The 12,545-nt window shown below is 44.2% G+C and overlaps 1 protein-coding gene across 3 annotated transcripts in view; it reads right to left on the bottom strand.

Moving 5' to 3' along the window:
* The window catches only part of APAF1 (apoptotic peptidase activating factor 1), a 39,918-nt gene extending 27,749 nt beyond the window's left edge, over positions 1 to 12,169 (bottom strand). The window contains exons 1-8 of one of the 3 annotated variants that reach the window (XM_048509626.1): positions 11,967 to 12,169; positions 8,050 to 8,222; positions 7,099 to 7,279; positions 5,569 to 5,758; positions 3,927 to 4,124; positions 2,593 to 2,776; positions 1,327 to 1,439; positions 46 to 177 (exon numbers count right to left, since the gene is read on the bottom strand). In XM_048509626.1, the coding sequence (XP_048365583.1) occupies positions 46 to 177; positions 1,327 to 1,439; positions 2,593 to 2,776; positions 3,927 to 4,124; positions 5,569 to 5,758; positions 7,099 to 7,248 (967 nt within the window). In that variant the 5' untranslated portion in view covers positions 7,249 to 7,279; positions 8,050 to 8,222; positions 11,967 to 12,169. Of the gene's footprint in view, positions 1 to 45; positions 178 to 1,326; positions 1,440 to 2,592; positions 2,777 to 3,926; positions 4,125 to 5,568; positions 5,759 to 7,098; positions 7,280 to 8,045; positions 8,223 to 11,966 lie in introns of those variants that run through there. The other 2 variants (XM_048509627.1, XM_048509628.1) reach the window with 2 other exon arrangements.
* Positions 12,170 to 12,545: the final 376 nt, after the last annotated feature.

Raw genomic sequence — 12,545 nt, forward strand, 5'->3', positions numbered from 1 at the left:
AACTATGAATATTTTTTTAATGAGGGAGAATACAAAAATGTATACCTTTGCATTCTTTTACAATACTATGAGCTTTTTCTGGCAGATCCATTATGTCCCTATTAACAAACAGGGATAAAATTTCAAGTGCTTTGTTGTGTGACAATCCACTTTCCAAAGGAACTTCATATTTATTGCCTGTGTTAGAAATAAAATTTAAAATTAGAAAGACATATATTTAATTTGACCCATATTATGTACAGAATCTATATAAGACGAGAAGAAGAGTTTGGATTTATATCCTGCCTTTCCTGTAAGGAGTCTTAAAGGGGCTTACAAGTTCCTTTCCCTTCCTCTACCCACAACAGACACCTTGTCAGGTAGATGGGGCTGAGAGAGTTCCGAAGAACTGTGACTGGCCCAGCAAGAATACACCCAGCAAGAATACAGGAGTGGGGAAACAAAGTATTTGCCTTTCTTGAGAGTCAGGAGAGGAGCACCCAGTGTACCCTGGAAAAAAAGTTATTGAAAATTTATTTTTTGAAGCATGAAAAAGATCTGTTTGAAATCTGGAGGTGGTATTGTGTTTGATGCGTATGTTAAAAATTTATATGTTTGAATTACTTTCTATCGCCGAGATATCTGTGAATGTGTATGTCACATCTTTTCTGTTGTACATTTTTGCCCAGATTTATGTAGAGGCGATTTTGAAATGATTTGTTCTTTGATCTAAGGTATTATATAAACTAATTGTTCTGAGAACTGTTTCTAAGTTGACCCTCAGTTGTTTAAGGTTGGGGTACGCATTTAGTACAGAGGTGTTCCAGGTTCTCTCTAAGTTCACCCCCCCCTTTTGTTGATATGGTGGACTTCCATGTGGCAGCACAACATCTGGATAAATCCAAATCCAACATATGACAATTTAAACAATTATGTATCAATAACCAAGACTAGGGCCCCTTCCGTGCATTCAGAATAATGCACTTCTAATGCATTTTGCAGCTGGATTTTACTGTGTGAAATAGCAAAATCCACTTTCCAACAATTGTGAAAGTGGATTGAAAGGGCATTATTCTGCATGTGCGGAAGGGGCCAAAGTCCAGGGCCTACACAACCTGAATCTGTGTTGGATTCAGCCCATTATGCCATCACTTGGACAGCGAATGGCAAAAATTGAGCTGGTACACCAGGTGGTCAGGAAAGAAAGGTACACACCTTTTTGCCCTCCACTTCCCATGGTACATGGACCACATTATCACCCATGCTGGCCTTGTATCAACAAGAAAAAATGTTTATACAACAAGAAAAATGCACATGAAATTAGGGAGGGAGAAAAAGAGTTCTTACCGCTCACAGAATCTGCCACGCTCCTGTCTCTACTGGTGATAAGAATCTGACAGTGACTATCAAATGCTTTTAATACCCAGGAATCCCAAATGTCATCGAGCACTAAGAGGGACCTATGACAAAAGACGGTTATTCTGTAAATACATTCTGCCCCGAACTCCTTAGAACAGCAAAAGTAAAACGAAATAATAGTCGATCCAATATGCATGCTTTATAAAACAATTCGATTTCCACAAGCTTCATAGATAGGCAAAACAGACTTTAGAAATAATGACGGCCAGCTGTTCCCAATACATGGTTGACTTAAGAACTAACCTTTGGAACAAACTCCTTCCGCATTATTTTGAGTGAAAAAATAATTTGATTTGCACACTTATTGGGTATGCTGCATGCAGAGGCTTGGAGAAGGGTTGGGAAGATTTGGGCGTCTTAGTTGATAGTTCCATGGGAATGTCAACTCAATGCATGGCAGCTGTGAAAAAGGCAAACTCTATGCTGGGGATCATTAGGAAAGGAGTTGATAATAAAACTGCAAGGATTGTCATGCCCTTATATAAAGCCGTGGTGCGACCGCACTTGGAGTACTGTGTTCAGTTCTGGTCGCCACATCTCAAAAAGGATATTGAGGAGATAGAAAAAGTGCAGAGAAGGGCAACGAGGATGATTGAAGGAATGGAGCACCTTCCTTATGAGGAGAGGCTGCAGCGTTTGGGACTCTTTAGTTTGGAGAGGAGACGTCTGAGGGGGGATATGATTGAAGTCTGTAAAATTATGCATGGGGTAGAAAATGTTGACAGAGAGAAATTTTTCTCTCTTTCTCACAATACTAGAACCAGGGGGCATTCATTGAAAATGCTGGGGGGAGGAATTAGGACTAATAAAAGGAAACACTTCTTCACGCAACGTGTGATTGGTGTTTGGAATATGCTGCCACAGGAGGTGGTGATGGCCACTAACCTGGATAGCTTTCAAAGGGGCTTGGACAGATTTATGGAGGAGAAGTCGATCTATGGCTACCAATCTTGATCCTCCTTGATCTGAGATTGCAAATGCCTTAGCAGACCAGGTGCTCAGGAGCAGCAGCAGCACATTCTGCACGTGAGCTCCCAAAGGCACCTGATGGGCCACTGCGAGTAGCAGAGTGCTGGACTAGATGGACTCTGGTCTGATCCAGCAGGCTCGTTCTTATGTTCTAAGACACACAACTCTAGTCAAGTTGATTTAAAGTGAAAGATCTCAAATACTGCTCTGTTCTACAGACAGCACCTTGGATATTTGCGTAACATCAGCCAACGGAGGCGATCTTTAGCTTCCTCTATATTTAGTGGAGGCCTCTGTGAAAAGGTGAAGTCTTGGTCTAGTCTCATGCAGAGATTTTGAAGCTTCATGAGTAGTCCTGCTTTATCTTGTTTGCCAACAGACACCCAATGCACTCCTCCAGGGAAGCAACCTAGCAAAAAGATGCCAAGAGGCAATTGAGGTATCACAGTGAACCAGGATGCTCAAACAAAAACTCAACTGAGTCAGGACGTTTTTTAAAAACAAAACAAAAAGCTAAACTGAAAAGGGACTTCAGAGGAGGGCGATTGCATTTATCCCAGTAGACGTACAATGTGGATCGTACAGCAATAACACCAGATATATGCTTAGTCCTCAAATTTCAAAACAGTAGCATCCAAATCCTACAAATATGGCCTTGTACTATGGTAGCTTATGGACCTGGATAGCACCTGGTCATCCCGATCTCATCAGAACTCTGAAGCTGAATAGGATCAGCTCCGGCTAGTATTTGGATGGAAGACCTCCAAAGAAACTAGGATCTTGACACAGAGATAGCCAATGGCGAACCACCTCTGAATGTCTCTTCCCTTGAAAACCTTACATGGACACCGTAAGTCAACTGTGACTGGACGGCAAAAAACAACAACACTATGGTAGCAAAAGCAGCATGCTATGCAAGGTCACAAAGCCACACTACCCTACTGCGCTGCTTGCTTGTTACGAGCACACAGAAAAACAACCTACAGTTCTGTATGCTCGATATCTGGTCACCAGCTTTATAAAAGAGCCATGGACTCAGTTTTAAAATATGACAACCGTAGCCTTAGCATAGAACAATTTCATTTATCAGCCTACTCTTGAGAGATGTTCACAGTAATTAACTAAAAAAACAATACAACTGAAAATTTGTGATACATACTTTGAATCGCTGAAGTTTTACTACTCTGCCAGTCATTTCCATTCTCTGAACTCTGAGCCCTTCGGGGGAGGGCGGGTTATAAATGTAAAGAATAAATAATTAAAATAAAACATCACTTAGCCTACAGCTTTATCAGCTGTAAAAACACCACTGCACTCACTTCTAAAGGTCGATTTGCAGATGCAGTTACTCAGAGAGAACAGCCACAGAACCAAGTTATCTGAATCACGATATGCTGTATACTGCAGGTTGCAAGCTCTGCTTAGACTGGATCATCGTTAGATCAAACAAGCATGAACCGCGGCTCATGTAATGATGCTCCATTCAGAATCATGATCAACAGGCAGCAGGATTTTATACACACTGAATAATGCACTTGATACAAAGGACTAAAAATTACCTTTCAAAAGTTCGTGGTCACGCAGTGCTTCTGCGGTCAAGACAGACTTTCCACATCCTGCCATTCCATAAACAATAACCCATCCCGAATCATTTTTTAACCTGTACAGTTTCTGTTGAATTGTTCTTGTAAGTTCTGGACGAGTGACAAACACTACCGGTCGCTGTGGAACTCCGCCTTCACAAAGGATAGTCTTAACTGAAATTCAGAAAGGAGAGATGCAAAAGGGAAGACAGTTGATTCCAATGCCTTAAATTCTATACATTTTACCCTAATTAGAAACATGTTCAACAGCCCCAATACACAAACTAATGCCATCATAATTAAAAGTAGACTTATTCTGAGCACTGCGTTTGGTGGTTCCTATGTAGACTTGTTTGTAGGTTATGTAAACATAACCTACAGACAATCTACTGACCCATTAAGAAAATTCAACAAATGCTATGTTCAGCAAAGGATAAGAGGGATTCTCTAGCTCAGGGGTAGGGAACCTTTAACACTCAAAGAGCCATTTGGACCCGTTTTCCATGGGAAAAGAAAACACTTGGAGCCGCAAATAATTTTTGACATTTAAAATAAAGATAACACTATATATATAGGTGTTTTTTTTTACCTTTTACTCCGCTCATTCTGAGAAACGCATGGATGCACCCGCCTTGCTGCTTGCAGGGCAGGCAAGGATGAAGCCGGCGGCTCGGCCTCGCCGGCTGCCGGGAAAGCGCCCGCCCCGCTCCAACAGGGCGGGCGAGAGGGGAAGCCCGAGGCGCGGCCCAGCCGACTGTGGGTAGTTGGTGCGCCCACCCTACTGCCTGCAGGGCGGGCAAGGATGGGGCCGGCGGCTCGGCTCATGGAGCCACAGTGCAAGGGCAGAAGAGCCGCATGCGGCTCTCGAGCCGCAGGTTCCCTACCCCTGCTCTAGCTACTGCAGGAGTCTACCGCATACCATGTAGCTGTGGACAAGTCTACAGAGGGACCACCAAACGCAGCGCTCAGACAAGAATCAAAGAACATGAATGGCACTGCAGACTATTTCAGCCAGAAAAATCAGCAATAGCAGAACACATGATAAACCAACCTGGACACAGAATATTATTTGAAAACACAGAAATTCTGATACATACTACTACGTCAGACTACACAGAGAAGCCATTGAAATCCACAAGCACATGGACAATTTCAACAGGAAGAAACCATGAAAATGAACAGAATTTTGGCTACCAGTGTTGAAAAACACTAGAATCAAGACAGTGACTAATCAGCTCCACACAAACACAGGACAACTATAGATAATAGCAATCAAAGGGAACAAAGGCCAGGTTACTTCTATTCAGATGCATTCACCTATTGACCTTGCTATCTTCATTGTGACTCACATGCTACAGATTTCATTGTTACTCACATGCCAAGCTACTTCTATTCAGATGACCTCACCTATTGACCTCGCAGTATATATACTCCACTTGCTTTCCTTTCGTACATCAGATCTTCTGAAGATGCCAGCCACAGATGCAGGCGAAACGTCAGGAGAGAATGCTGCTAGAACACGGCCATACAGCCCGGAAACCACACAGCACTCCAGTGATTCCGGCCATGAAAGCCTTCGACAATAAATTATACATAAATATATGTTTATCAGACTCACCATATGAGGTTACCCCATCCACTGAATTCTTTCCGTTATGAGGTGAAATAATAGGGAGGCCATCTTGGAGAAGGGCAGCAAGGTCCTTGTACCCCTCATGAAGCAGAGCATTATAAAAGGAAATGTATGCGTGGTCATCTTTGGTGAGAATTATTTCTAGAAGCATAGCTGCTCGTTCTCTCTGTGTAGTCTAATGGGAGAAAAAGAATGCCACCCAATACGGTACAAATCCACCTACAGCACTTTTAAATGTTATTGATTTCAGTAGAGTTGATAAATATGCGGCTAAACCTTTTCCCAGTTAAACTAGTCAGATTCTAAAATGCTCAAACAGCCAGAAATCCACTTACAGGCCTTCCCCATTTACCTCTGCTATCCTGAGTGGGATGCACAATGGCACAACACAGCCCAAATGCGTCAGATCTCAGAAGCTAAGCAAGACCAGTACTTGGAAAGGAGACCTCCAAGAAAGACTCTGAAGAAGAAGCCAGTGGCAAACCACCTCTGCTTAATCACTTGCTTTGACAACCCTATCAGGGGTTGCTGTGTGTCAGCTACGACTTAAGAACATAAGAAAGAGCCTGCTGGATCAGACCAGAGTCCATCTAGTCCAGCACTCTGCTACTCGCAGTGGCCCACCAGGTGCCTTTGGGAGCTCACGTGCAGGATGTGAAAGCAATGGCCTGCTGCTGCTGCTGCTCCTGAGCACCTGGTCTGCTAAGGCATTTGCAATCTCAGATCAAAGAGGATCAAGATTGGTAGCCATAGCCTGACTTCTCCTCCATAAATCTGTCCAAGCCCCTTTTAAAGCTATCCAGGTTAGTGGCCATCACCACCTCCTGTGGCAGCATATTCCAAACACCAATCACACGTTGCGTGAAGAAGTGTTTCCTTTTATTAGTCCTAATTCTTCCCCCCAGCATTTTCAATGAATGCCCCCTGGTTCTAGTATTGTGAGAACACAGACTTGGCAGTACTTTACACACACACACGCTGCTGAGTACTGACATGCAGATGGACAGAGAGTTTGGATTGATATCCCACCTTTCTCTCCTGTAAGGAGACTCAAAGGGGCTTACAAACCCCCTGAGAGGTGGATGGGGTGAAGAGAACTCCAAAGAACTGTGACTAGCCCAAGGTCACCCAGCTGGCATGTGTTGGGAGTGCACAAGCTAATCTGGTTCACCAGATAAACCTCCATAGCTCAAGTGGCAGAGCAGGGAATCAAACCCAGTTCTCCAGATTAGAGTGCACCTGCTCTTTATCTTGCTCCAACCCATGTATAATTTTATAAATCTCTATCATATCTTGTTAGCTGGGGTGCGTGGGAGTTTGACATTGGATATTCTCCACCTCTCTAGCCTTTCCTTACTGAAAAGATGCTTCAACTCCTTAATCATACTGGTTTCTCTCCTCTGTACTTTCCGCAGCTCCACATCATGAATTCCCATTTGAATTCCTAGTCCTAAGGCTGCAGCAATAAAAAGTACTAACAAACATAAAAAGAGAAAAACATCACTAATAATTTACCTGAGCTTTTACTTTCTCTTCATCTTGTAATGTTAATGCTTCATCTTCAATCATATGATCCATTATGTAAGATGTTTTGATATCCCTTTCCAAAGATATGAAGTTCTGGAGTAAATAACTTCGAGCGTTCAAATCCATGTTTATTCCCATTCACTTCTTCCTCGCTAAATGGAAACATGAGCTAGCCAAAATGAAGAAAACATCAAAATAAGTGTCACCACATTTCTTTCAGGAAAAAAAGCAAAATAGAACTTTACTTTAGATCAGAGATCCCTAATCGTTTTAACCTCTGGCCGCCTTTGGCATTCTGACATGGGGTGTTGGACACAACCACAAAATGGTGGCCGCAAAAGGAAACGCCACATGCACCCAGAGGAAATCTAAGCAGAGGAGAGAACAAGGCTTATTTTCCAAAAATACTGGGAAGAAAAGCAAGAGGAAAAAGAAGCACACGGGTAGCAGTAGCTGCTAAAGCACTGACACTGAAGCTGCCTGTTTTCCATCTTGGTTGGGCCCTGACTCCATCTTGGGCCCTGCCTACTCCCTCCCCCTTTTTTGGTCTTTAGATCGGGCGCCTGTTGTTACACAACTTCTGTTGTTTTAATTTATTTAATGTTAGTAACTGCTGCTTAAGTTTTTCATGGATCTAAGTTTTATGTTGTATTGATCTGCTGTCTCAGAGAACAGCCATATTGTGAGCCGCCTCGAGCCCTTCGGGGGTGAGGCGGCCTATAAATTTAACAAATAAATAAAAATAAATAAATAATCTGTACAGCCAATCAGATCTCTAGTGGCCAGGCACAATCCTGGGTAGGGCAGAAGCCCCACTCCCTTTCTGAAAACATTTGTTAGGCACCAGGAAAGATATTAGTGAACCCAAGACTACCACGTTGAGGACCTTTGCTTTAGATCATGCTGTGCACGTCTATTAGACAGCTAAAACTTACCTACCAGTATTTCAACTTGCAACTGATGCTGGGACCATTGGTATGAAAATAACTGTGCAATTATTCTCAAGGTTATCCAGTGTTTATAACGCACAGCCCCGGACCGGTTACCAAATGTAATACAGTAAAGACCACATGAGTCACCTTCAGCTGTGTTATCTCTTACTTGCTTTGGTTCTGAAAAAAGAAGAAAAAAAAGAGGCCAATTTGGATTTAAATAATATTATCAATATGAATTCATTTCAGTGGTAGTTGAGAGGTAGGTGTGGCATAGAGGTTAAAATCAGCAGATTCTAATCTGGAGAACTGGGGATGATTCTCCGCTGCTCCATATGAAGCCTGTGGGGTGACTTGGGGCCAGTCACAATTTTCTCAGAATTTTCCCAGCCCCACCTATCTTACAAGATGCTTCTTGTGGGGAGTGGAAGCTGCTTTGAGACTCCTTAAAAGGCCAAGAAAAGTGGGTTATAAAAACTAACTCTTTTTCTTCTTTTAATCAAAAGTGATACTGTTATTATTGTATTATGGCTTCTAATATGTTACCCTGAGCCCAGCTTCACCAGGAAGGGAGGAGGGCATGGTACAAACTGAATACAATAAAAACAAAGTCTTAGTTTCTGTATTTAATATAGACATAAACTGGCAATAATAGAATTACCTTCTGAATTCAGCTCACTAGCTGATTCTGGAATCATAGAATCATAAAGTTGGAAGAGACCCCAACGGCCATCAAGTCCAACCTCCTGCAATGCAGGAACACACAATCAAAGCTCTCCTGACAGGTGGCCATCCAGCCTCTCTTTAAAAACCTCCGAAGAAGGAGACTCCACCACACACCGAGGCAGTGCATTCCACTGTCAAACAGCCCTGACTGTCAGGAAGTCTTTCCTAATGTTTAGGTGGAATCTCTTTTCCTTTACTCCATTACTCCTGGTCCTAGTCCAGTGATAGCGAACTTTTTTGAGACCGAGTGCCCAAATTGCAACCCAAAACCCACTTATTTATTGCAAAGTGCCAACACGGCAATTTAACCTGAATACTGAAGTTTTCGTTTAGAAAAAACAGTTGGCTCCGAGGCGTGTGCTACTCAGGAGTAAGGTTGGTGGTAGTCGGTGGCTTTGCTTTGAAGCAACCATGCAACTCTTCCAATGGGTGAATCACAATCCTAGGAGGGTTTACTCAGAAGAAAGCCCCATTGCCAGCAACCGAGCTGATTCCCAGGTAAAGGATCGTGCTTTAGTTATTCGCATGAAAATCAGTGGAGTTTAACAGCGCTTAACAGGGTTACCTACACTGCTTCCCCAAAACTAGGTCTTAGGTTTAATGATAATAATTGAGCCCAGCGGCCCAGGCCAGTCTAGATGTGTGTGGGGGGGGGGGGGGCACTCTGTTTGCGCGTGCCCACAGTGACGGCTCTGAGTGCCACCTCTGGCACCTGTGCCATAGGTTCGCCACCACTGTCCTACTCTATGGAGCAGCAGAAAACAGGCTTGCTCCCTCACCAACATGACATCCCTTCAAATATCTAAAATGACTATCATGTCACCTCTGAACCTTCTCTTCACCAAACGAAACATATCCAGCTCCCTAAGTCTCTCCTCGTAGGTAGGGCATGGATTCCAGACCTTTTACCATATATCAGCTAATGAACTGATTTTGTTCAGTTGAAGAAAAAGTTGAAACCCTTTTGATACCTTCAAATGAACCAGTTCTAAAGAATCTGCATAAGTTACAATCCAAGTTGCAAAACAAATTCACATACAAAGCCCTTCACGGCCATAGACCCTTACATTTGCGAGACTGACTCTCCCACCATGCTCCACCACAACAACTTTGCTCATCAGAGCAGGGTCTTCTGCAGGTGCCAACCTGCCCATGGGCAAAATCAACAACTGCCCATTTGTGTGTCTTCTCTGCTGTGGGCCCCCACCTAATGAAACAGAAGATCAGGAAGACTCGCAATTTCATGGCTTTCCTCAAACTACACAACACTGAACTGTCCAACAGGATTTTCTATGCAAGCAACAGAGCTGCACTGAGCTAAATGGTTCCGAAGTTCAGAAAAATTATTGCCGACTGTGAGCGTATTACTTTGTATGGTTTGACGCAAGTAGGATGTTACTATATAATCTTGCATCATTTAATGTATCATGTTATGCTTTGTTTCAGTTCAGTTTCTTTCGATTTCTGGTTGGTTCTACAACCCTAATCCTATGGCACTATTTACTGAAATGTCCCATCCTATTGATTATGTTGACTCACTGTGTGTATTACGCCTTGAATCCCGGTGAGAAAGACAGACTGTAAATATAATACATATATTCAGGACATAAATTAAGATGTTGAATTGGGGCCACTGTGCAATACCAGCAAGCAACGGATGAACGTCTCCCAAGTGTGAGGCCCCAGTGACTTCTGACAACCTTGCGGTCACCAACTTCTCAGCAGTATAATTCACAAAAATACTTTATGCGCTGTCCAAAAATACAACAGTCGATCTAGGAGAGCTGCAAATATCTTTTTATTAATACCAGATGATGAGTCCCTCAATCAGGCTGGACATTAAGCAAGAGAGGAGGCATGGGGGGGGGAAAGATATTTCACTGCACGGCAGCCCAAACAAGAGTTTGTTTAGGATATTTACATACACCATCTCCCTCCTGGAAGAATTCATTTTTAAAAAATATTTTTAATTGATATTTCGGAATTATTACAGATGTATATTGTATGTCTTATATTTCATCCTCCATAACCTTTGCCCCCTTTTTCCCCTCCCCCTCTTCTTCTCTTCTTTAGATGCGCAGCAGCAGGTCCATTCTTTTCAAGCTTCTTGTCCATTTTTCTTCTGTAATTCCAATTTCGTTTAACCAGTCTTTGGCATTCCATCCAGATCCACTTCATATCTTTTTGTTTTTCTTGCCATATTTGATTTCTTGACATTATGTCAAAAATTTCTAATTGTATTTGCTCCCATATATATTCCAACCATTTCTGCACTGTCCAGATTTTTTTGTCTTTCCACCCCAATGCTATTACTGCATGGGCCGCTCTGATCATCCTGGAAGAATTCAGAGGCAACTCCATCTAAGGCCCCTTCCACACATGCAAAATAATGCATTTTCAAACCACTTTCATAACTGTTTGCAAGTGGATTTTGCCATTCCGCACAGCTTCAAAGAGCACTGAAAGCAGTTTGAAAGTGCATTATTCTGCACGTGCGGAATGAGCCTGAGAGCTGCAAACTGAGAGCACAGCTGTCACGCAATGCTTACTCCAGAGTAATTGCACAGGCTGAAACAGGAGTCCAACGGCTGCTGACAAAACTGAGCCCCGACATCAGCTTCCCCGAGTCAGAGTTCACTTCCTGAAACGCATGAAAGGCACAGAGCCATTCACAGCCTGCCAAAGAGTCCTGGGGAACCCAGAAGCTTGCTCGCTATTTCGTCAGAAGGCGGCAGCGGCTGCAAATGTAACTGTTTCTTGGAAGACTGCTGCTATTTGGGGGAAACGCACCAGAGAAGCGAGCAGATACATTCCGCTTATAGGAAGCAACACGGTTTGCAACACGGTTTGCAAAACGATCCCATCTGATCAGCGTTGCTCAGGTCTTGCAAACTAAGGGGCAGTGGCTTCCTTCATGGAGGCAACGACGCACCATGCTAATTTATCTGTGGATAGGTAGAGTATCATCCTGGAAATGTATAAATACATTCACGTATTGGAGTGGCTGCATAAAATCTGGAATATTGCATATTTAGTCAAAACGACTGATTGTAAACACTAAATGGGGAGAGCACAAATGGAGACAAGCTGCTTCTCCACCCACTGCAGATCCTTTTGCCCACCCCTCCGGGCTTCTCCCCTCCCACCCACACCTTCAACAATCCCCCTCCCCAAATCAGGACCCCAAATGAGAGCTACCTTAGGGGCGAGGGGCGCAAACCCGACCAAGGCGCTTCTGCCCCCACCCAAACGCGGCTCCGCGTGAAGGTGGTTAACCCAGGAAGGCACCCAACACCCCGGGGACTTCCTCCTCCTCCTCTCGAGTAGGCGGCGCTCGGAGGGAGGCGCCAAGCAGCCCCAGCTGATAAGGCGGGGAGGCGAAGGAAAACAAGCCCGCGGGCCCGGGAAGGGACAAAGCGCGCGCGCTCCTGGAGGCTGGCGAGGAGGAGGAAGAGGAGCGCGCGCGCCTCCGCTGGGTTTCTTCGCCTGGTTGGAAGGGAGGCTCGTGCCCTGGGACTCGGGAGCGAGCGAGGAGGAGAGAGAGGGTCTCGTCCCCCGCGTGCGCGCGCCTGCCATCCCCCTCCCCTGCCCCAAAAAAGCCCGGGGAGCTGAAGGGGAAGTTGGAAAGGGCATGCATTGCGCACCAGAAACCACGGCACCTCTGGTTCTGGAGGGCTTTCCGGGCTGTGTGGCCGTGGTCTGGTGGATCTTGTTCATAACGTTTCGCCTGCATCTGGGACTGGCATCTTCAGAGGTGCATCACAGAGAAAAGTCGGT

This window comes from Sphaerodactylus townsendi, linkage group LG10, assembly GCF_021028975.2.
Source record: "Sphaerodactylus townsendi isolate TG3544 linkage group LG10, MPM_Stown_v2.3, whole genome shotgun sequence".
Taxonomy (NCBI): Eukaryota; Metazoa; Chordata; class Lepidosauria; order Squamata; family Sphaerodactylidae; genus Sphaerodactylus; species Sphaerodactylus townsendi.